We start from the raw sequence: 23,318 nt of genomic DNA, 5'->3' as shown, positions 1-23,318 counted from the left end.
GGTTTGACTTAACATAGTCACATGACATGATTAACTATACTTGCAACAGGAGGTAGTACTGTATGAGCAGCATCGCCTCTGAAACAGAGACTTTAAAGGAGATATTGGCCAAATTTTAAATATTGCTTTTTTCATCTGAAATCAAGACTTGTGTTTTATTTTAATGGGAAGGCGAGAGGAGAGGAGGTGAGAGCAGAAGGAATAAAGGAATAGTTTGGGGATGGTGGATGTGCCGCCTTCGTACTACAGTTGTGGCAGAGCAGCTAAAGATGTGCCTCTAGACGCGGCTATGGAGTTTTCAGCTTTGACCAGGCAGTTCACAGACTCTGTGCCACACAAACACAGAGGAAATATAAAAATAACCTGTTCACACAGTAGGCGTTACTTGGACAATTTTACGTAATCGATCCATAGAAGCTGCTTGACACCAGTCCAATAACTGTTTTTCATGATAAGCTCTCCACATTGCTTTTGTAAAATGAATGCCCATATGTTTATTTGGGAATCTTCATACCTTAGCTCTATAGATAGTTATAATGTTTCTTTAATACCACAGCTGTTTGGCTGTGCCAGCTCATCTGCTTTTATTAGTCCTTTTGCCACTGCAACTCAAACTAGTCATGAAACTATGCTAATCTGTGTCCAAAAATAGCATCCTCTCTGCGTACTCCACCTCTCAGTCTCCCTTTCAAACGTTGGACACTTCAGTACTTTTCTTCTTTTCTGACTTTCAAGCTTACTACCTATTGTTGTTCCATCATGAAGGCTGGAATACCAGCCTTTATAGCAGGAATTCTTGGTGGCATTGGTGTTCTACTGTTTCTCATAGCTTTTGGGACAGATTATTGGCTCCTAGCAACAGAGACCTGTGGAATCTTTGAAACTGAAAATAAAACTCTTCACACCACAGAGGTAAAAACTAGAAATCTTGTGATATTCTGCAAGTTAAAAAATACACGTTTAAAATAACTTGCTATAGAAATGTTTTAAAACCAACACAAATGCTCTCAGTGTTGGTGCTGGTAGTTTTAAGGCAATGGTAATATGTGCTTATTGTATATACATTTGATGTATAAAAACTCAACTCGGCCTTACCTATAAAGTCACAACCTGCATCTCAATAAAGTGTATCATTGATAAAGACTTGAAGCAAAATATGCATAGGAAGCCATTACAGGAAACACTTCTGTATTCTGATAGATATGGAGCAGAACGCTGAAATGTGAAAATGTAATACGTTTATTTGCTGATACCAGCATCAGCCACTAAAGACAAACTGTATTATGCTGAGCTTCATATAATAAAATGACATTTTATTGCTAAGTTCTAATATGGCCCTTTAGAAACCCTGATTTGAGCTGAATTTGCTTATGGTGAAACTGTTCAATAAATGCTATGAAATAACAGCTGGATCAGCTCTCTGATTCTTTAAATTCTTCTTAAAAATTTTTGGGCTGGTCAATGTGTGTAGTATTAACATTTTTAAGAAATATCCCTCTATTATGCAGACTTTTCTTTGCTTTAATGTCCAAACCAATTACTTTTGTTTTTTCTGTTCAATGATTCACTTTTGGAAAACTTTATGGTGTCAACAATAAGTGTCCTTGGTTCCAGGGTTTCAGAATAAAGTGTAGGTTTCTGGCTGCATCAGCCATATTTCCAAATGACTTTTCATATAGAAAGCAGACGTCCCAGCAGAAGTCATCTTTGTATAAAACAGTATAATAAGGCCAAAGAGGGCAGAGAGCAAAAATTTAGCAGGCATAAATGTCCAGCTCCATTTTGTTGCACTTAGAAATGAAACATCAACGTGAGAGGTTTCAGAACGTTTAAAATTTACTTTGATCTCTAGTGTGAAAAAGGTTCTGGGCTAGAAGTGTTGCAGTGTATTAAATAAAATAAACATCCCAAATATTCAAGATATGTGGTTACGCCAACTGTCTGTCTGGCATAGGGGTCCCGGAAGTGCCTGTCAGAGCAGCATCAACTATTGTTTCTGAGGTTATTGTTTTTATTTTAATCAATGGTTTTATACTTGGATTATTGCTCCCTACTCTTTGCTCCATGCTATTCCCCCCCATTGACACACTCTCTACCCCCTTTTAAACTGGCAGGCTCTACTTCTTATGCTCATTGGTGTCTTGATTGTATCTTAGCTATCAACCAGCCATCAAAACTAGCATAGATTTAACAAGTCAGCAGAGTCACCCTGTTGATGGTGTGTGCCTCTTGCATATCACTGCAGTCAAGGCTCATACCTGAACCTGAAAGAAGCAGCTCTTCCAGATGAGCCAAGTGAGTGTGTCTCTGGTCAACCCAATAGGACCTGTGTATTGGTATTTGGTATGTAAGGACTCCAGGGCTTGGAGATGCTGAGTGCCTCAAATCCCATTGAACGCAATACTTTCCAAGAGGTGTTCTGCCCTTAATAGGATCAAGCTCTATTGATGCTCCATCAAACTGTGCTGGATAAAGATAAGTGTTTTTAATGACAGATTTAATTATTTTCCTAACGAGTTAACTCACAGCACAGACAGTACAGTTCTCCTGACATGACTTGTGTCTCGTGTTTGCAGAACTTTCATGCAAGTTACAATAAATGAGAAATTGGTGCAAATTAATCAAGATAAGTAAGTGTGTGTCAGTAGTCATAGTTGAACTCATGAGGATATACTGATATAGACAAAGAGTAACTTCTGTCTGAGATAAACTAAGCACAGCGCCCACTGATTTGATCAGAGAGAGGGGGAGACCTTTTTGGGTCATCCAATAGAAGGGGTTAATGAGAGGTTTAGAGACGGTAGTAATTTTGGTGCATAAAGCCTGCAAGATGGGATCTGCACAGGATAAAAGAATCCTACTTTCTCAATGATCTGAAGAAATGTTTCACTTATCAGAAAGTTAGGAAAGCCGCAGATAAAGGCCTGAGGTCAATGGCATTCTGCATAGCCAAGGAGGTCTGTATTAATGGAGCTCAATTCAAGATGCTAAAATGTTACTTTTATTTGTCATTTTGACAATGCAACCCCCTCCACCCCAAAACACTCCCTCCCTCAAAAACTGACTTGCCAGCCTAGTAACTAAGCCAATAGTAAAGATGAATTCCATGTTATCTGTCGTTAATACAGTTTCATAGGCTTGTGCTTTATTCTCTTGTAGGATGAGGTTTTGAGCGAGGTCAGAAAAGAGATCCTCACTTTTCACCATGAAGGTTTCTTTTGGAGATGCTGGTTCTATGGCGAGGATTATGAGGAGACGATATGGAACTTCTGGTTCAGTGAGTGTTACTGATACATTTTATAGCTTTGTTTAGCAATGTTTTAAGGGGCTGGATCTGACATCAATGATAGTTTATTATAGTGTCCATGTTGCTGTGTTAGGGTTGTGTCAGCACTTCTATTATAAAGCTCTAATTCTACCAGAAAATTGAGCTATAAAAATACAATCTGGACTGCAAGTCAGTGAGGGAGGTCTCTCCCAACTGAGAAGCAAGCTGTCTTTACATTTATTTTATTTTTCACAGGATCTGCTTGGCCATTTTTAAATAGGACAAAACCAAAGCTATCCCCAAATTCCCCCTGATCAGGACACTTTTTCTGCGCTCCATTTAACTCTGAAATTTTTGGTCTCAGATGGTCTTTTACAGATTCTAGGAGCACAGTGACTCACCCATTTTCTCCCTTTTTAAATATCATCTTCTCCAACAGGGACAGAACTCCCATTCATGCCCCTATTGCTACTTCATGTAGTCACCAGATGGACTTGCTAGACTAGAACCCTGTGGCTCTCTGCCCTTTTATCTTTATTGTCCTACTAATGTCTTCATCCTATGTGGTGTCCAGTGTCCTCAATTCTCATTGACTACAAACTGTGGGACACTCTGGCCAATGCAGGAGATGCTAAGCACCAGGTAGGATCAGACCCATATAAATCTGAGTGTAAATGCAATCAGGACACTTACTTTACGGCATTGTCTATTTCCCTTTTTTCATGGAAATTATGAGAATCAGCGCACCCACTATTAGTAAACACCGATGATAGCAAAATTCATCTTTTTGAAACTGCACTAATTAGTTGGAAAACAACTTTAAGCAGAATGGAGAAGTTTAATCTTGCAAACCTCTGATTTGCCAGTTGGAATCCAGCTCATCTGATAGTAGTTAAGTGGTCCAGGTGAAGTGAATTTGGTGGTCTCAGTAAGACAGGTGTTCATATATAAAACAACTGCCATCACAGTTGACACTAAGTAGCACTCTTTGTTGACAGTAGAGAAGCTAAGGACTGAATGGAACATGAAGATTGAGCTGTCTTTTCTTTCCTAGAGGTGGTTGGGTTGCACGGGCGTGGCAGTACTTGTACTGCTGATGCCCCAGTTATATCTACTCTGTAGATAATTAGAGGGCTTCAGTTTCCCAGGCTACCAAAACCGTAGATAAGCACTAAAGAGAAATCACTCAAACAATCTCTGTAAACCTTTTAAGTACTATATAAACCAAGGCTTCTAAAGGTCTCCCAGTCATACAGTTAAATGTCATTCACACAGCCACCATTTTCTGTGACATCTTTCCTGGGAGGGCAAACCCTCAGGCAGTGATGCCATCAGACCTTAATTTGTGCTGGGGCTTGCTGGAGCTCAGCCCCAGGAAATGGCTGAGATGAGCAGTTATGGGTGTTTGACCCCTGGATGGCCTCTTTTCTTGTCGGGGCACAGCCCTGGCACCTCTTCTGTCAGTTGTGCAAGGTGCGATGTAGAACACAAGAACATAAGAATAGCCATACTGGGTCAGACCAAAGGTCCATCCAGCCCAGTATCCTGTCTACCGACAGTGGCCAAAGCCAGGTGCTCCAGAGGGAGTGAACTTAACAGGTAATGATCAGTGATCTCTCTCCTGCCATCCATCTCCACCCTCTGACAAACTCCAGGGACACCATTCCTTACCAATCCTGGCTAATAGCCATTAATGGACTTAACCTCCATGAATTTATCCAGTTCTCTTTTAAACTCTGTTATAGTCCTAGCCTTCACAACCTCCTCAGGCAAGGAGTTCCACAGGTTGACTGTGCGCTGTGTGAAGAAGAACTTCCTTTTATTTGTTTTAAACCTGCTGCCCATTAATTTCATTTGGTGGCCCCTAGTTCTTATATTATGGGAACAAGTAAATAACTTTTCCTTATTCACTTTCTCCACACCACTCATGATCTTATATACCTCTATCATATCCCCCCTTAGTCTCCTCTTTTCCAAGCTGAAAAATCTTAGCCTCTTTAATCTCTCCTCATATGGGACCCATTCCAAACCCCTAATCATTTTAGTTGGCCTTCTCTGAACCTTTTCTAATGCCAGTACATCTTTTTTGAGATGAGGAGACCACATCTGTACGCAGTATTCAGGATGTGGGCGTACCATGGATTTATATAAGGGCAATAAGATATTCTCCGTCTTATTCTCTATCCCCTTTTTAATGATTCCTAACATCCTGTTTGCTTTTTTGACTGCTGCTGCACACTGCGTGGACGTCTTCAGAGAACTATCCACAGTGACTCCAAGATCTCTTTCCTGATTAGTTGTAGCGAAATTAGCCCCCATCATATTGTATGTATAGTGGGGATATTTTTTCCAATGTGCATTACTTTACATTTATCCACATTAAATTTCATTTGCCATTTTGTTGCCCAATCACTTAGTTTTGTGAGATCTTTTTGAAGTTCTTCACAGTCTGCTTTGGTCTTAACTATCTTGAGCAGTTTAGTACCATCTGCAAACTTTGCCACCTCACTGTTTACCCCTTTCTCCAGATCATTTATGAATAAGTTGAATAGGATTGGTCCTAGGACTGACCCATGGGGAACACCACTAGTTACCCCTCTCCATTCTGAAAATTTACCATTTATTCCTACTGTTTGTTCCCTGTCTTTTAACCAGTCCTCAATCCATGAAAGGATCTTCCCTCTTATCCCATGACAACTTAATTTACATAAGAGCCTTTGGTGAGGGACCTTGTCAAAGGCTTTCTGGAAATCTAAGTACACTATGTCCACTGGATCCCTCTTGTCCACATCTTTGCTGACCCCTTCAAAGAACTCTAATAGATTAGTAAGACATGATTTCCCTTTACAGAAACCATGTTGACTTTTGCCCAACAATTTATGTTCTTCTATGTGTCTGACAATTTTATTCTTTACTATTGTTTCAACTAATTTGCCCGGTACTGACGTTAAACATACCGGTCTGTAATTGCTGGGATCATCTCTAGAGCCCTTTTTAAATATTGGCATTACATTAGCTATCTATCAGTCATTGGGTACAGAAGCTGATTTAAAGGACAGGTTACAAACCACAGTTAATAATTCCACAATTTCAGATTTGCGTTCTTTCAGAACTCTTGGGTGAATGCCATCTGGTCCCGGTGACTTGTTACTGTTAAGTTTATCAATTAATTCCAACACCTCCTCTGTGACAATTCCTCAGATTTGTCACCTACAAAAGACGGCTCAGGTTTGGGAATTTTCCTAACATCCTCAGCCGTGAAGACTGAAGCAAAGAATTCATTTAGTTTCATTGGACCTGGCATGTACAGTGTGTGAGAGGTCATACTGTGCGCTGGACACCATTTTCAGTCCTGGCACCTCTTTCTTTACAAATTAAGCACTGAATATCACCAAGATCTGCCTATCACTGTTTCTGAGTCAGCAGTATCACTTTCAGGAGTACTGCATTAGGGTGGGGTATGGAACTTTATGGAATAACATCAGAGAAAATAGGGTGACCAGATGTCCCGATTTTATAGGGACAGTCCTGATTTTTGGGTCTTTTTCTTATATAGGCTGCTATTACCCCCCACACCCTGTCCCGATTTTTCACATTTGCGGTCTGGTCAGCCTAAGAGAAAATGAAACTGATGGGTATTCAAAGGCTGAGAAGAGTCAACAAAACAGACAACCAACTCTCAGATAGTTGAGTTATTCAATGTTCATCTCTGACTGATGTTTCCTAAAGTGGTTAAGTCCCTCTCTAAACTACATGTAGTGGGGTCACCACAAAATGCGATCAAGTCATAGCAAATTTACCATATGATCATAAAGTTAACAATGCAGTTCTGTCAGGAACCCACAGTGAATTTACTATATGATGGTCAACATTTCAGGTGATTCCTACTCTTTGCAAACTACTGTATATTTTAGGATATGGTTGTCTCCATTATAAAATTAATATTTGCTAGAGTTTGAAAATTTGCTAGAGTATGAAATTTGCTAGAGTATAAAATTTTTCATACAGAAAGTGTTTCTGTCAAAAAAATGTCCTGAGTAGATTTACTACCCAATTGCATTACATGGGAATCCATGATATAATATAATGTTACTTGAAGTAAAATGATGAAATAAATCACCAGTTGGAATCCTTTTAATAACACTAATATTAGATAACTGGCAAATCTGTATTATTTCTTTAGGTATTTATTGTAATATGATTGATCATGGCAAATTAGTTTGCTGCTATTGTGGATGTAATAATTAATTCAATAGATATTCCATAGTTAATTTAGTATGAACTAATGTCCACCTATTATAACTGTTCCTGTGAGCTGGGGAACATTTAAAAATAAGTGGCCAATCATTAATTAATTCATTTAACATTAATTCTATTACCATTAATCATGATAAGCCTCAGTGGTATTAATATTGATGGGACACTTCCATTGTAATTGTGCTTTCCTTTCCCACAAACTGGAGATGCTATATGGTAGGTAGTTCTAGTATCCAAATATTTTAATCACTTCTAGACAGAATGGAAAAAAACCTAGGCATGGGGAGAATTATTCTAATTTGAACAAATCCATATTCCTATGATTTTGTCTGGCTCAAGTTAATTTTTGAGGGAATTAAAACTGGCTGTGTAATGTTCTCAAATCCTGTTGCATCCTATCTATCTCATTTTGCATTTTGAACATGTTCAACTTATACTTTACTCCGTATCCCCTTTAATGCCTATGCGTGTTTGACAGGTTTTGCAGGATTGGACATTTTATCTGAGTATAAAGGCTGTCATTTTGCATATAATAAAAATGAAATGCTATTTATTCTCCATTTCTTTTTCAGCTAGCCAAGCACATCCCAAGTATTGCATGCATGGCTACCTGTTTCCTATGCCCATTGCTCTGGGACCTTTCCCTCATCCTTCCTATGATGCTTCCGCAGGTTGGTACTTAACCAGCTGTGTTCACCTCTTCTTTTCACAGGGATCCAATAGAGTGCTCAGATGTGTAGATCTGTACTGTAATTACTCGATGACCTTGATCTTGTTTCCTACCATTATAAACTGGCATGGGGGCATAAGAGAAAATGGGGGCACACTCCCCTTTGCAGAGTCTATATGAGTCCTTGCCACAGCTGCAGCCCCACAATTTAAGGAAGCAAAGGGGGCTGTGCTCCAGATGCTTTCCTCCGCGAGCAACCATATGGAGGGTATGCAGGGAGCAAATGGAGCCAGGACTCCAGCCCTTCAATGCATGCCAGCCAGCACAGCTATCCTACACCCTTCTAATGTATCTAGTAAATTACTTCTCTCCAGCACAACTGCGGTCTCCTGGTTACACACCCACTAATGCAACAGCCTTACTTGGACTACATGATAAAATTATGATCTAGTGCTCTTTTGTGAAGGGTGTTTTCAATAGGATCTTACCTCCCTTGTTATTAATCCCTCAACTCTACCAGGGATATACTAACACACCATGGTAGAAAGAACACTAGGAACTTACACTTGGATAGGTCACTGGAAACTGTCTGTTGTGCTTTATTAGAAACTCATGACGACAGAGGTGCAGCTGAATGTCAGCAGCAAAAGAGCAGCTTGTTGTTTTGTTTTCACACTTTTGTTCAGACCGCAGAAGCAAACTGCCTGCCAACAGGAACCTGTTATAGACCTGGGTCACACTGGTCTCCTTAGGAAGAAGGCTCTGAATATGGGCTTAGGGCTAGATCATAACTTTATGATCTACCCTGAGTGAGGGGCAGCTGCAGCGTCACTGTCCCAGGAACAGACCTGGGAACTGAATTGTGACAGAACCTTGCTGTCCACTTCCCCACTTGCTGCCCATCTCCAGGGAAAATTATTTCATTCCTTTATGCAGAGCAGTTTTCTCTCCCTTTATGGCAGATGGGGCAATTTCCTGCAATATTCTTGAAAAATCGTGTTGAATTACGTTTAGGTATATCTAGAATCCATCATATTAAATGCAAAGGTCATTTGTTATTGTGAGGCCAGGATTGTATCTGACCGTCTAGGAGAGACGTAGGGTGTGAGCCCTGGGAAGTGTTATGAACTTCAAAGGACTATACTAAACAATGGGACAGACAAGAAAGGACTGTTGGACAAAGGGTCAAGTGGTTTCCAGGGGAATCTCAAGGGGGAGGTGAATGCAAATTCCCTGCCTCCAGTTATGCAAAAATTCAGCTTTTGGAAGCTCCATCTTACCTGTTCCCAAGTCTGAAGATCAAAGGCCCAAGCTTTATAAAGACAAGATTAACTTATGTATGAGTGTGCTTGTTCTGAGCTAAGACTGTTATGAATTTGTAACCACAGAAAACCCCTTTGTGGGGTTTGAAGGACTGACTTCTACCAGAGCCCTTGTGGAGATTGAGGGTGATCCCTTGTTAAACTGATTGGCAGGAGTATAAGGTTCGTTCTTATTGTTTTTAACATGTTTTCTCTGTAATGCTTTTACCTTAAGAATAAACATGTTTGCTTAGAAAGAGCTGTGTGGGAAATTAGGCTGTTCATAGGCTCTGAAGAGAAAGAGCAAGCACAGAAGCTGGACTGGCTAGGCAGTCTGACTTGTTGGGAGTATCTCAGTGTAGGAAGGGAACTGTGCAGCCTGGAAAAACCCCAGTCAGAAGAGAGAGAGACATGGGGCTTTGTCCAGGAGAGCTGAGAGCTGTGAGGAGCTGGAAGCCTAACAGTGGATACCCTTGCTGGACTATGGAGTGGGATATAGATGGAGTTGCCCTGAACTATGATGCCCCCTTCCCCTGCTTTGTTCAGCAGACTACTCTGGCCAGCAAGTAAGTGATGTGGAACCAGAGCACTTCCTGCTTCTCACTGCTCTCCAACCCCTCCTTGCCCTCTTCCTCCCAGGGGGGAGCACTGGGCAAGTAGCTCCTGCTCTTCCCCAGTGCAACCGGATTTATGATCTGGGCAAGGAGTAATGAGTGTTATATTTACCCTTATTCCCCGGTGTGGCTGAGTACTGGCATGGGCCAGTCTAGCCTTGAGTCACTGAATAAACTGTAGTGTTGTTGGGTTGGTTTTGTTAAAAGAAAAAGCACTAAAAACTATTCTTAAAAGACCTACATTGGCAAAGCAAACTGAGTCCGTTACTAAAATAGAGAAAATCAGTTAAACCAACAAATTCAAATTGATTTCCCCCCAGTGTTTTCCCTGGATTCCCATCCCCATATATTTTTGGATTTCTGCAATGAATTAGCTGCTGTTTGGAATTTTAATATAACTGGTGGCAGAGGACAGAATTAATCCACTAGTCTTTTTTAAAATTAATTGATTTCTTTAAATAGTACACATCACTCTGCTGTGCCTCCTGGGACCTGGGGCAGGTGTACTGTACAAACAAACATCTTGACCTTTTCTTTAGCCTTTAGCAATATCGTTTTTTATGGGGAATTCATTAAAAAAATTGTCTGGTTTTTTTTCTGTGCTGTGTATGATTTCTGCCCCAGGGAGCACACTGCGGTATAAAATGGATATGATGTGTGTGTTGACAGTAAAGTGAGTAGCACATTTCAGGCTCTATCGTAGACTGTATAAAAACACCATCCAGAGTTAGTTAAGCAGTGGTGGGTTTTTTTTCTTTTCTTTTTTTCTTACAAGAGACAGTCAGGGTTACCAGTTTCTGAATGATTTTACTAATAAACAGACTAACTTTTCTGAGCTAAATAAAGGGCCCCCAAGCCATCTGTTCCTGTCTGTCAGTCCGTGCTATGAAACAAACCCCTCAGCTGCCTCTTATGAATCTTTTCTGAGACTGGCTTCTGAAAGGCTGTTAGATTACTTAAAGTGCCATGTGTGAGCAAAAAGTTATACAAAGAAATATCTTCTCCTATAGCACTGTCCCTTGAAAGGAACTCATTACTCACCCTAGGGCCTGTAAGATTATGTTGTTCTGTAGGAGACACAGTGATAATACTAGAGTGGTGATATGGGGATGTTCTCTGCATGGATTGTTAGCCAGAACTGTGTAGTTCTTGCCTCATGTTTAGCATCCAGTCTTTACTGCGTCCCTGTCTATAGACTTAGACTTAATTATATGACCACTCGCATCCAGGTTTACAATGCTATTCCTCACCTATAACATCAGGATGTAATAATGCTTATGTACACAAAGGGTGTTGGGAAGCTAACTTAATTCAGTCTAAAGTATTTGAGATCTGCCAACAGAAAGTACTAGTTAAGAGTACAGTATTGCTTTATTTCAAGTAAGAAAGTGTTTATATGTAAAATACCATAGAGCGGGAGGTGCCCAAGGAAAGAGTGACTGACTAAGGGCCATATCATAGTCAATAGGATGTAACTGAGGGAAGAATTTGGGGTGATGTGGTGTTAAGGTATATACATGAATCATGGGATTTCTTTAAAAGTTCAGGATTCTTTTACTAAATGGATTCCTTGTCAGGCTGGCTTAAAATGAGTAAAATGTGTCTGCTGTAATATCATTTTTCTTTCATGTGTGAATCATGACGGAATTGCCCATTTTCTCCTGCTTAAGTCAAATAGTCATAACTACTGCTTCCCAGACACAGTGCACAAAAAGTGGAAGATGATAGCATGAGGGGGCTGGATGGCTGAAGAGATGGGTGAAGAGATGGGCTATGGAGCCTTTTCACCTGTTTGAATCTAGTTGGGGATTGTGGTATTCGCTGAAAGTTATTCCCATCAGATGGTGTTCAGCGAAATAAGTTGGTGATCAGGCCTGTTCTTAGCGGGAAAGTGCCCACTACACAAAAACACTACAGTTAGTACTAACTAGAACTGTTGCTTGAAGTCATAGCAGAAAATCCAAGACTCAATGAGTCAAAGAATCTGAATCCCCTCCACTAGTTGTGATCCTTCCGGTTCAGGAGGGAAGGCAAACTAGAGCAATGAAAAGCTTGCACTGTTGCTTTCTGTGTTTCACCTGCTCTATGGGGTGAATATGGCTCAACACTCCAGCATCATGAACCTGGAATCTTTAACTATTGCTAAGTAAAGGGAGGAGGTGGGCGGGGGGAGGGTTAGGGGAGAAAAGAGATGATTCTATGTCTTTGAGTTTAGTTTCCATTTCTTTCTTTCCTACCCCAAGCTTGTTGCTCTCCCACAAAGTTTGTGCCATATTTTACCCTGGCAATCAAAACCCTTTTGAGCCAGGCCTTCCTGACACACCCATCGGAGTTCTGCTATTCAGTCTAGGCCCATTATTTATGGTATGAAGTACATGACAAATAAGCTAAACCTTTCAAGTGCTGGCCATACACTGTATATCTGAGGACACTAGGGAGTTAGTAATATGCCCGATACAACTCTTCTCGACATGAACAATAACTCAATAAGTCTAATAAAATATTTAAAAATTGTTCATAATCCTGGTATTCATTACAGCAAGGTTATTATTTTTATGGTTGCTGAAACTGGAGTTATATGCATGTTTCATACAGACTTCTGAAAACTGATCTGATTATGCTGGTTTCCTTTCCTTTCCAACAACTTTATTCTTTCCCATTGTACAGTGTACAGAGGTTTCTGGACTGCATTCATTGTACTAGCTGTCGCTGCCAGTCTGGTGGGAGGATTCCTTTTGGTGTGTGGTGTGCCCTTTTTCAATGCTAGATTCTATAAAGTAGGAGGTGGATTCCTCATCACATCTGGTAAGCTGCCAAGTCATGGTAATTGGATATACTAGTGCCTGGAATGCTGAGACCAAGTTCCTCTTTGTGTGTGTGTGTGCGTGTGTGTGTGTGTATGAAAAGGGTAGGAACTCTAATTATGAGGAACAGTAGTAGAAAGATGTGAGCGCTGGCAAATTATGTATGAAAATTTAAGCACTGACTGGAGAAACTGTATTTCCCCACCACTCTAAAAAATAAATTTTGTTAAATGAAGTTTTAGAAAGATATTGCTTTGCCATAAAAGACTTTACTTTTCAGAAATGCATTTTTTTCTTCTTGTATAAGGCTCTGATTTTGTTATGCAATCCACTGGGAAAGATCTCTGAGCCTAAATGGGGTCTATGGCCCTCGTATTTTTTGACAGTAATTAGCTAGGCCCCAGTCCTGCAATGCAATCTTCTAATTTGGACCACTGTTGTATATTGCCCTCAACAGTGGACAGAAATAAACATTTGTACACTATCAATAAAAATCCAAGGTGAAATAAAACTTGAGGGACACATTCACATTTAATCTGAAAATTATATAGAGTAGCATCAAGTCAGGAAAATGAACTAGAAACATTAATTTATAACCCTTCATGCTAACCTGATTAATCACTCCACTGTAGTGTTATTAGCACCTGGAATTACAAGACATTTTTCCTCTCTCTCTTTTTGGGATTGGTGGGATTATTGTGGGGGCTTTGTTGGAATTGGTGAATTTGTTTAACTAAAATAAATCATTGTTTTCAACCTTTGACCAAAAATCAAAAACCTTGTAACCAAACATGAACCTGATTGACAAAAGTTTGGTTAACTTTTCTTTATATATATGGCACTCTTTGTAGGATCAGGGAAAACGAATGGAATTGTCTTAATTTTTTTCAGGGCCTAATTCATTAAAACACTTAAGCACATACATAACTTGAAACATGCACGTAGCCATTTGAAGTCATTGGGAAATACTCTGTGAAATAGGCCATTATTTCAAAGTTGAATAGATTTTAAAGGAAGTAAAATTCTGTACTTAAAAAAGAAGAATAAAACTGACTCACTACATTTCACTGTTGGTGTTTTATTTTAATCTTTAGTTGACAACTTTTTCATTAAAAACCAGGACCGAGAATTTCACAATTCTTAAAATACCTGATTGTGTACCACATAACCTCTTAGCCTTAGCCAAAGATGCTCCTATTAAATAAAATTTGTGCTAATGCTGTCTCGATTTAAGCAGCAGTCATTATTATTAACTATCATTAGACTAAATCAGTTCCTTGGGAGCTGTCCTAGGTAAGTAGATTTATTGTTCAGTGATTTATCACTGTATTTTTAATGCAAATGAGAACCGAAAGAAGGGGCAACCTTGCAAAAGTGATCATTCTTGTGATATTTCCAGCAAGATTTACTCAGTGGTTCACCAGATGATTTTTGATAAACATCCAAATGTCTGGATTCTTATTGAAACTGAGTCTCTAAAATATTTGGAATGCATTGCTCAGTAGTTATTTTCTTTGTTTCCATAAAATATAATCTGTTCTGAAAATATCTTGGTTTTTGACTCTCTATCATGTGGATGGCAGGATTTGGTCTGATGGTACAAGAGGAAGCTGGCATTGCCTTCTACTCATGGCCTGAAGCTCAATTTTAATTAACCTTCTTCACAAAATGCTCTATCTTTACAGAAGTGTGAAAACATTTGTAATTTATAGAGAGGAGTGTAGTCTAGTGATTAGATTTTGAGATTAGAAATCAGGACTCCTCAGTTCCATTCCTGCCTCTGCCACTGATTCACTGTGTCCTTAGGAAAGCCGTTATTTAATCCTTAACCTCTGTGTGCTTCAGTTTACTCTGATAAGACTTTCCTACTTTCCTCAGAGGTACATTAGGAGGCTTAGTTAATGCTTGTAAAGCAATATGAGATTCTTTCCTGGAAGACTCCTAATGTAACATAGATGTAAATATGCTGAAAAGCAATTTTTTTTTTGGTAAATCAGATATTCCTAAATTTCTCTTGGAAAGCAGAGATTTTACTATGTGCATTTATTATTTATTTAGATTGACACTGTCTCACACTCTAGATACCCCTAACAACTAGATAAAAATGCAGTCTATACCATCAGTATCCCCTAGGACTGAAAGCTATACTTTAAAACACACACTGTAGGAAAGAGAACCTAAAAGATGGCTTGGCTGTTTTCTTTGAGGGCAGTGCTGACACTGAAGATGAAGCCCCATCTCTAAGTTATTCCATTGGCAACAGCAGACTGTGTGTCCCTACACTGCAGGGGAAATTCAGTGTTTCACAGTGAAGTTTTTATCATCCCACTGGATTCCTTGGGTTTGCTTTCCAAGAACTGCCTCTCATTATTTACTGTACTTTCAGAGGATGAGTCTGATAGCCTGCCAGCTACCATAACAAATCTTGTGCTCTGTGGGTGGTATTCTTGAGAGCTCTTTCAGAAGAACCAGCTCATTTTGCTTGATTTATTCTGAAGGATAATTCAGTAGATAGAACCGGAAACTGCTTGACGTTTATTGCTAGTTTCATTTGTAGATCTTTCTCCCCGCCCCAGTTAAACAGTTGTCCTTGACAACCTGCTTCCAAAAATGACTCAACCACACGAGCAGCTAACCAGGGTATCATCTTTCTTTCTAGAATTTGACATGCTGTCAATAGTTTAAAGGCATCTTTTGGGAAGAAAGACACTAACCAATGGCTAGTTTTCACTTGTTTCAGTAGTCAGAAAATGATATAATTAATTATAATTACGGTGTCACCACTAGGGCTGGGTGAATACTGCAAAATATTTTGTGAAAACATTGTTTGTATTTTGAAATAAATTCACTTTGACTGTATTTGTGCCTCCTTTTGTTTCAGTTCCCATGGATAATTTAGCAAGCAAGTTTAATGGTAAGAATGTATGGGTCTGATCCAAAGCCACCGAAGTCAATGGGAGGCTTTCCATTGACTCTAGTGGGCTTTGGATCAGGCTCTAAAATGGTAGGATTAAGAGAACATGTGACCTGTTGCCCATGTGCTGAGTCGAGGAGAGGCAGCGAAGGGATTGTTGGGGGAAGAGCAAAGGCCTGCTGCAAACAATAGAGCTGTGAGACCTTCTCAAAGAAAAGGTCAAGAATACTTAATAATGGAAAGTGTTAGGCAACCTAAATATCAGGGTTGGTACCAGCTCCCCCATCACAGAACACACAAATACACAATAATCCAATATGTCTATATTTTTCTCTCAGCCATTCAGATCAGAATGTTATTATACAGGGTTCCAAATATTGTTGTGTGATTCCAGCCTGTTACATTTTTACACAAATGACCTGAATATTTTAACAGTGAAACATTTCTAATAACCACTCTGCAATTAAGAGGAACCATTCCAATGTTATAAAGTAATTCTACTGTGAGCAAGATGTCTGAGGTTTTGTGTGTGTGTGTGTGCTTGTATTAATCTGTTCTGTAATACTGGCTTATTGAAAAATTAAAGATGAACTCTCTGCCAGTCTTATGGCTGGAATTCTTTGTATTTTATACTCTATTTCCTTTTTTCCAAAATGAGAGCTCCACATTCAGCAATCACCAGGTATTTTGTATATAATGCATCTATTATGTAAGACAGGTGAAAGTCAGCATTCCATTTTCTTACCATAAGGTTCTTTAAGAAACTAGTAGTCTAGAAGGTGAATGAGACACTGAGAGTTAAAGTTCAGTTTTCCTATAACTAGCAGATTATATGAAAACTCTTTAGCTTCCAAGGAATAAGAGTTAGAGATTGAATTCATTCATCTGTCCTTACAATTAGCTGCTATAAAGGTGTCACAAGCATATAAAACAAGAGGAAGAAAGACCCAGAGTTAGACTTCAATTTACTCACTAGGTGCTACTATCCTTTAGAGTGGGAAGACAAAGAGTCAGGGGTTAGTTGTCTTGCAGTTAGCCCCTAGCTGGTGTCATCAGGGTATGAAGAAGAAAGATTTAATGCCACAAGTTCAATTTTCTTGCAATTAGCCACTCCCCAGAAGATGCCATTGACCTCATCAGCTCTGCGACTGAGTTTCACAGTTAATTTTTTCCATACCAGCCTAATGAATAGAGGCAGAGGGAGAAAAAGAAAGAGATCACTCTGCTAATTTTCTACCCAGCAGAAACCACCGAGCTATTAAGAGGAATATATGGACTGTCTCATTTGACATGCCAGTCACTTATACTTACCAGAACCCAACACACAACAGCAGAGACAACACTACTGCATGTGTAAGCAGGAAGGTTGTCTGGTTTAGTAATCTCTTACCATTGCGCTCTGCCACCTTGTCCCCAGACTTCTAAATACTATGTTAACAAAAAGCCTAACTGCAGCAAAACAATCCCCAATCCTTAACTTGACCCCCAAAGTGGCTCTTTTGCTCACTACAGTGCATAGCCATGCTCCTCATTTTATCTTTATTATGCAAGTGGCATATAGCGTTTTACAGGCACTTGCGTAAATGTCAAGGGTCTAAGGGTCTGATCAATTTTTATTCATCCCTGTTTGATTTCTGCAGTTAAAATCTTAGGACTTCAATGTCCCAGTGACCTTTCTGTTCCTTCTGATGGCATCCTGAGGCAGGGCTGTTAACTCCAGTTTCAGTTCTCTGCACTTCCTCTTCTATTTTCCTATTCCATTTGTCCTCTTCATTTTGTCTTCTCATTACTGTGATTGTGTAAATTCCAGGGGCTCTTCTCCACCTCATTTGTAATTATTCTGATGGAGAAATTGCTTATTTTACTTTCTTTTTTGTCACATTCAAAGAGTATGAAATTGTTCTTAATTTAGATTCCATTGTTACTCTGGTGCCATCATCTCCAATACTTCGTTTAATAACAAATCCTGAAGTGTGAAGAGCTGGTGATTTTTCTAGTGAGGACTAAGGAGACATTTTCCTATTCAGCATTATGGGAACCTGAATATTGGTTGTCATTCCTCTTCATTGGCCACTCATGCTTTCCTATGTTGTTTATCCAGTCATCATCCAATGATAGTTATTTTCTTCCATCTTTATAGTGAAGGTATGAAATTTTCTTCTGAAAATGGGGATATACATATATATATCAAAATATATACATGTATATCCCCATTTTCAGAAGAAAATTTCATATATATATTTTAAAAGAGAGTAGATACAAGCTAGATCTAAATATGTATGTTAGCATATCACTGTCCCAAGCCCCTCAGGAATATATTTTTTTATTTAGATCTATTAAGGTAGATATCGTATGTTAATAAGATATGAATTGATCTTAAGAAGGATGCTTACTGAGGTTCATTTGGTATCCAATTAGTTTAATTTTCAATTACATTAACAATAAAGACTTAATTACATTCTTATCAATATATTGTATTTTGTGAAGAATGTGTGACTATTAATGTATACATACAGCAATTTCCTTGTAGCAAGATAATTGGTATTTTAAACATACAACTGTCATATTCCATGTAAATTACTTATTTGCGACGCTTAATTTAAAGTGCTACTACAAATTATAATGAACATCTGGGTATTAGAACACATAGCATTTAACTCCTTGACATCCAGTCCCGGTAGGCATAGGGCCTTTTCCTTATAAGTCTAAAACATTAGAAAAAAATAGAGTTCCCCTAGTATGTTCATAGGTTCCAATTCTAAGGTACTGGAGAGCCGGTCTGCAATTTTAATAAAAGTAAGACAAATCTAGTGACTTAGCTTTCATTCACACACACACACACACACACACACATGCATTTTGTATATAACACAGCATGACTTAGCTGAAGATTATTTTGGCTCCTATATATCTTCATTTAGACCTTCTGTTAGGCTTTGATGCAGGAAAGCACTGAAGCATAATCTGACTCATTACATTTCTTTATTTAATGCTAACCATCATTGGCTTTCCCATTGAAAAGGCACCACTTCCCTACAGTTAGCATACAGCAGTATTTGAGGTGATGTAGGTTATTCAAATCTGTAGTATTTTACAAAACTCTGTGTGATAATGTTGACTGACTAATGGGGACCACAGCACTAATTGTAACATAATAAATAATATGTTTCTATGATATTTTGGAGCATGACATGGCTGTGGGCTAAACTAGAGTTTTGTGACAGGGGAAGGGGTCTCCTCTTTTTCAAAGAATCCACCCACATGATAAAGATGGGCCATACTTTGGAATCTTAAGTCTCCATCTTTTGAATTTTGGGGGAGGAAGTTTCTGATTAGGATACCTGGATGTGAACCCGTTCTGGATTGGATCCAGATCTGGTAGGCAACTATTTTCCAGTTCTGTTTCAGATGCAGCTGGAATCTCACAAAAAAGCTGACCTCGCGACGTTTTCCCCATTTATGAATGTGGAAATCTATTGAGATCACTAGGTCTCATCTGACATTTTGAGCCAATGTATTTTAAAAACTGAAGGGTTAAAATCCATTGCTCATGTAATCACCTGGTATATGGATTTGTGTACAGGCTCAAAGTCTGGAGTTTGGTCAAGAGGTCAGAGGCCTAGCAATAACTAAAAGAAAGCAGAATAACCAAAAGATAACCTTGCTTTTGCTAAGATATGCCTGGTCAGCAAAACGCCAGATGTTGGGGGCAATAATTATGTCTTATTCAAAGTTGCAAATAGAACAAAGAAGCCCTGGTTTTGTTGTGTTAGTTTCTTCTGTAGGGAAATGTTCTTCCCACACTTCCAACTGTGAGTTTATGAAAGGTTCAAGCATGTCAGTATAAGATATGGCCTCCTCCCACCTCCCTTTCCCAGGGACCAATGCCTGCCTTAAAACACAAATGAACAACTTAAAAGACAATCTTGTTTGCCATATACTTTCGTTTCTTTGCTTTTACCCCTAGATATGTATCTGTTAATCAAAGGAGCTACTTCATTCCGATGGACCCCAAATCAAAATTCAACATATATATTTTATACTAATACATTTATTAAAGTACTAATTAAATGTTAAATGTTAATTTATCAATTTAAGACCATGGGCAGAGGCATTATGTAACCTTTGACCATTGGCTACTGTGCTATCATGTCTTGCCGCTAGACCTAACCGGGGATGTGGGACTGCCTAGCCAGTCACTTTCCCCCGCCCATGAAAAATCCATATATTCCATTGTAATCAATTAATTGACAGTGTCTCTAAGCCTAATAAGCAAGGTGACACTCTGTCAGCGCTGTACGTAATAAACTCCTGTGCTTGACCTCTACACGGTGTGGATTTATGTCCTTCAAAAACACCTTGCAAGATTTTTGTGGCAACAAATAGGAGCACAATTTCAAAACCTTCTCCTGATGTGGCACTGAAGCTGAATACTATACCTTAACCCAGTATCCAGATCTGACTGTGATCTCAGTCCATTTCTGACACATGGCTGTAGAGGAGGATTATCAAGGTATTGCTTGAGAATACGGGTAATACTCCCCCACAACTGTACCATCCCCCAAGAATTCCAAACTTCATAGACATTTCTAGCTGTGGTGTAAATTATTTATTTATTATTATTATTAAACAATCTATCTGAGATTATGTAGAGTGGCTTTGCTTGACTTTTCCATGTTCTTATGTTGTATTTCCTAGTGAAATACTAACTTCTAGGCCCAGTGTCAGGTGTTTTTTTGATACTTTGTTCCAATGCTTAAGAAAACATCATACAAGATGAAGAAAGGCAGGTCACCAGAGCTGCAGCAGCCACTGCACTTGATCTATCCATCATTGATTGTGCTTTCTCTGTCCGGCCATGGAAGTAACTACAGAGCAATGTTATACAAAATGATTCTCACCATCAGCAAATCCACATCCCCACATTTTTGCATTTCTTGTGGAAAGCAAAGCCGGTTCTAGCTGGAATGTCTGATTTGTTTTTTTCGAGAAGATAAAAATAAGGTTTTTGTTTTAATCTTGGCCCATGTTTCATTCCACTCTTGCCAGGCAAAAAAGCCTCTGATGAAAATGGAAATGATACATATTTTTCCAAATCTGGAAAAATTTATCCGTTTTTCAAAATTAACATGGCTCTAGATCCTGTTCCCACTGAAATCAATGGGAGCCTTGCAATGTCAATGAGTGAGCCAAAATGGGAAGACCATATTAAGCGTCACTTGTAAAGATGCACTGCACAGAGGTGAATTTCACTCAGTGAGAGTAGGCTCCGACCCCATACTATGTTATCCTAGGGGCAATTTTCTAAATAATATCCAGCACTAGACTCTAACATAAGGGAGCCAAAAAGTGTGGCCTGAATGACCAAAACTGAGTGGTGAGTGTGGGTTTTATGTAAATATTCTGCTGATTCAGTGTAAAAACATTTTTGGGAATTTATATGTATTGTAAAATATAATCAGATGTTATAAATATAAATAATCTTACATAAAATTTTGCACTGTTTTAAAGAAAAGAAACTCTTTACAAAGCTTGCTGCATAGTTTGAAAAGCTCAAAGGCCAGTTTTTCATATTCAGTCTGTTTAGTGAATGGCAAGCAGCTTTAAAAACAAACACTGACATATAGCCAGTACAGATTCATAGACAGAATTTTGTTAATTTCATTAATGATTTCATATTCTGATCACACTTTGAAAATCATCGATCTTTGTCTCTTTTCAGGAGGCTTATTTTTCCTGCTCATATTTCTCTTTGTGATGTGGAAGGAGTTTGCAGCTGATCTCCAGAAATACATACTTCTGGAAAGAAGTGAAAAATGCATGGACGATGTCCCTGTAAATGTGTATTATGGATGGTCATTTATGTTTGCTGCAACTGGGGTTCCCTTGGTTTTACTTTCTGGACTTCTCTTTTATCTTGTTGGCCGAAGCATTCAGCTGGAAGTGGAGTAAACAAGCTGTGCGGCTGAAAAACCCTCTGAGAAGATCTTTGAAACCACCTGAAAATGAGGACAAAACTGTTTGGGGAACTAGACAATTTTTGTAGCTTAGGTGCTTGATTAAGCGTCATTGTTAAATGATGCTAAGGAACACTGGAAATATAACCAAGTCATTTCAAATAGAGCTGATTCTGAACCAAAACCTCAGTGCCAAAATATCCAAATAGCTTTCCCATCCTTATCATGGGAAAGACCAAAGGTCCAGATACAAACATGTAGACCTGTAAAAACATAAATGTTCAGATTCAGACCCAAATTTTACAGCTCTGGTTCAATTCTCACTTCAAAATCAATGTAATACTCTTCATTTTGTAATAGACTGGGCATATCTAAAACCAGGCTGTGGGCTTCACTATTTATAAATATTCAGAGAGATAGGGATATTATGTTGAAATTTCTAGTACCTTCATTTCTTGTTAAATGTAATCAGATCTGGCTGTGATGATATACCCTGTAATGTCTATTTGTGAAAACCAATTAGGATGATTTTTTGAGCGAGCAAGCTCTCATTGACATTAAAGGACAACTATTACAAGGCTTTTAAATACAACAGGAAAGTGATTTGTCAGGAGATACACGAATTTTTTGGCTCCTTTAAGGTCCCAAAACTGCAAATACAAATACACATGCCTAACTTTAAATATGTGAACAGCCCCACATCTGTTACATGCATAACAAAACATATGATTAGTATAATTTATCAGTTATTTACAGTATTACCTACTGTGTGCTAGGTGTTTTCTAAACACTCAAGAAATATTGTCGCTGTGAAGAGTTCACAGTCCAAGGACAGAGAAGTAGACAGAATTTAGAGAAATGGGAATGGGCACAACAATATTATTATTAGTGTTTGTTTCAGTAGTGCCTTGAGGCCAACTGAGAACAGGCTCCCATTGTGCTAGCACTGTACAAACACAGAATAAGAAACAGTCCCAAATAAGCAGATAAAAGATTTAAGTGTCTGGAATTACTCAAGTGCATATGATTTGCAGGTTAGTTACCGTCAAACATGCTAATTTGAATGCACTGTATACAAGACAATTGAGATCCAAAAGGCAAGCTAGTTTATATTTGTATTATACATAAGGATTTGTAAAAATATTGGAGTAATGACAAGATTTGGTGCTGTCACTATGTGTTTTGGGCTTGATCTCAGTGCTTTGAAATAATTTTTGCTAGGCCCTTGCTTGTTTTTATGGTTTGCATAATGTTTGAATCAAACTTACAAAATTATGTGCTGAATTCATGAATGCCATTATTTGTTCCAAACATATATCTTTAAGCTATATGCCATGCTATTGACTATTTGTAGTTAATAATGTGATGTAAATCTATTGTAGAATGCAGTGAAAATTGTTGGAGGTATAAATTATTTATTATTACTCTTCCTAAAATATTATGAAAGTCACTGTAGCAAGTTCTAATTACTCATTTACAGAATCCATGGTATGTATAGAATGATAATTTGTAATTCCAATGTAAAGAATACTT

At 38.6% G+C, this 23,318-nt stretch overlaps 1 protein-coding gene across 1 annotated transcript; it reads left to right on the top strand.

Moving 5' to 3' along the window:
• Positions 1–759: 759 nt before the first annotated feature.
• LOC141993567 (transmembrane protein 182-like) lies at positions 760–21,900 on the top strand. The gene is made up of 5 exons (XM_074963111.1): positions 760–912; positions 3,160–3,277; positions 8,098–8,196; positions 12,778–12,915; positions 21,551–21,900. Exons 1-5 carry the CDS (start codon positions 760–762, stop codon positions 21,778–21,780), a joined length of 738 nt encoding a protein of 245 aa, XP_074819212.1. The 3' UTR covers positions 21,781–21,900.
• Positions 21,901–23,318: the final 1,418 nt, after the last annotated feature.

Source organism: Natator depressus, chromosome 9 (genome assembly GCF_965152275.1).
Source record: "Natator depressus isolate rNatDep1 chromosome 9, rNatDep2.hap1, whole genome shotgun sequence".
NCBI classification, from domain to species: Eukaryota; Metazoa; Chordata; order Testudines; family Cheloniidae; genus Natator; species Natator depressus.
The sequence above is the reverse complement of the archived record's forward strand: the minus strand, read 5'-3'. Positions and strand labels throughout refer to the sequence as shown.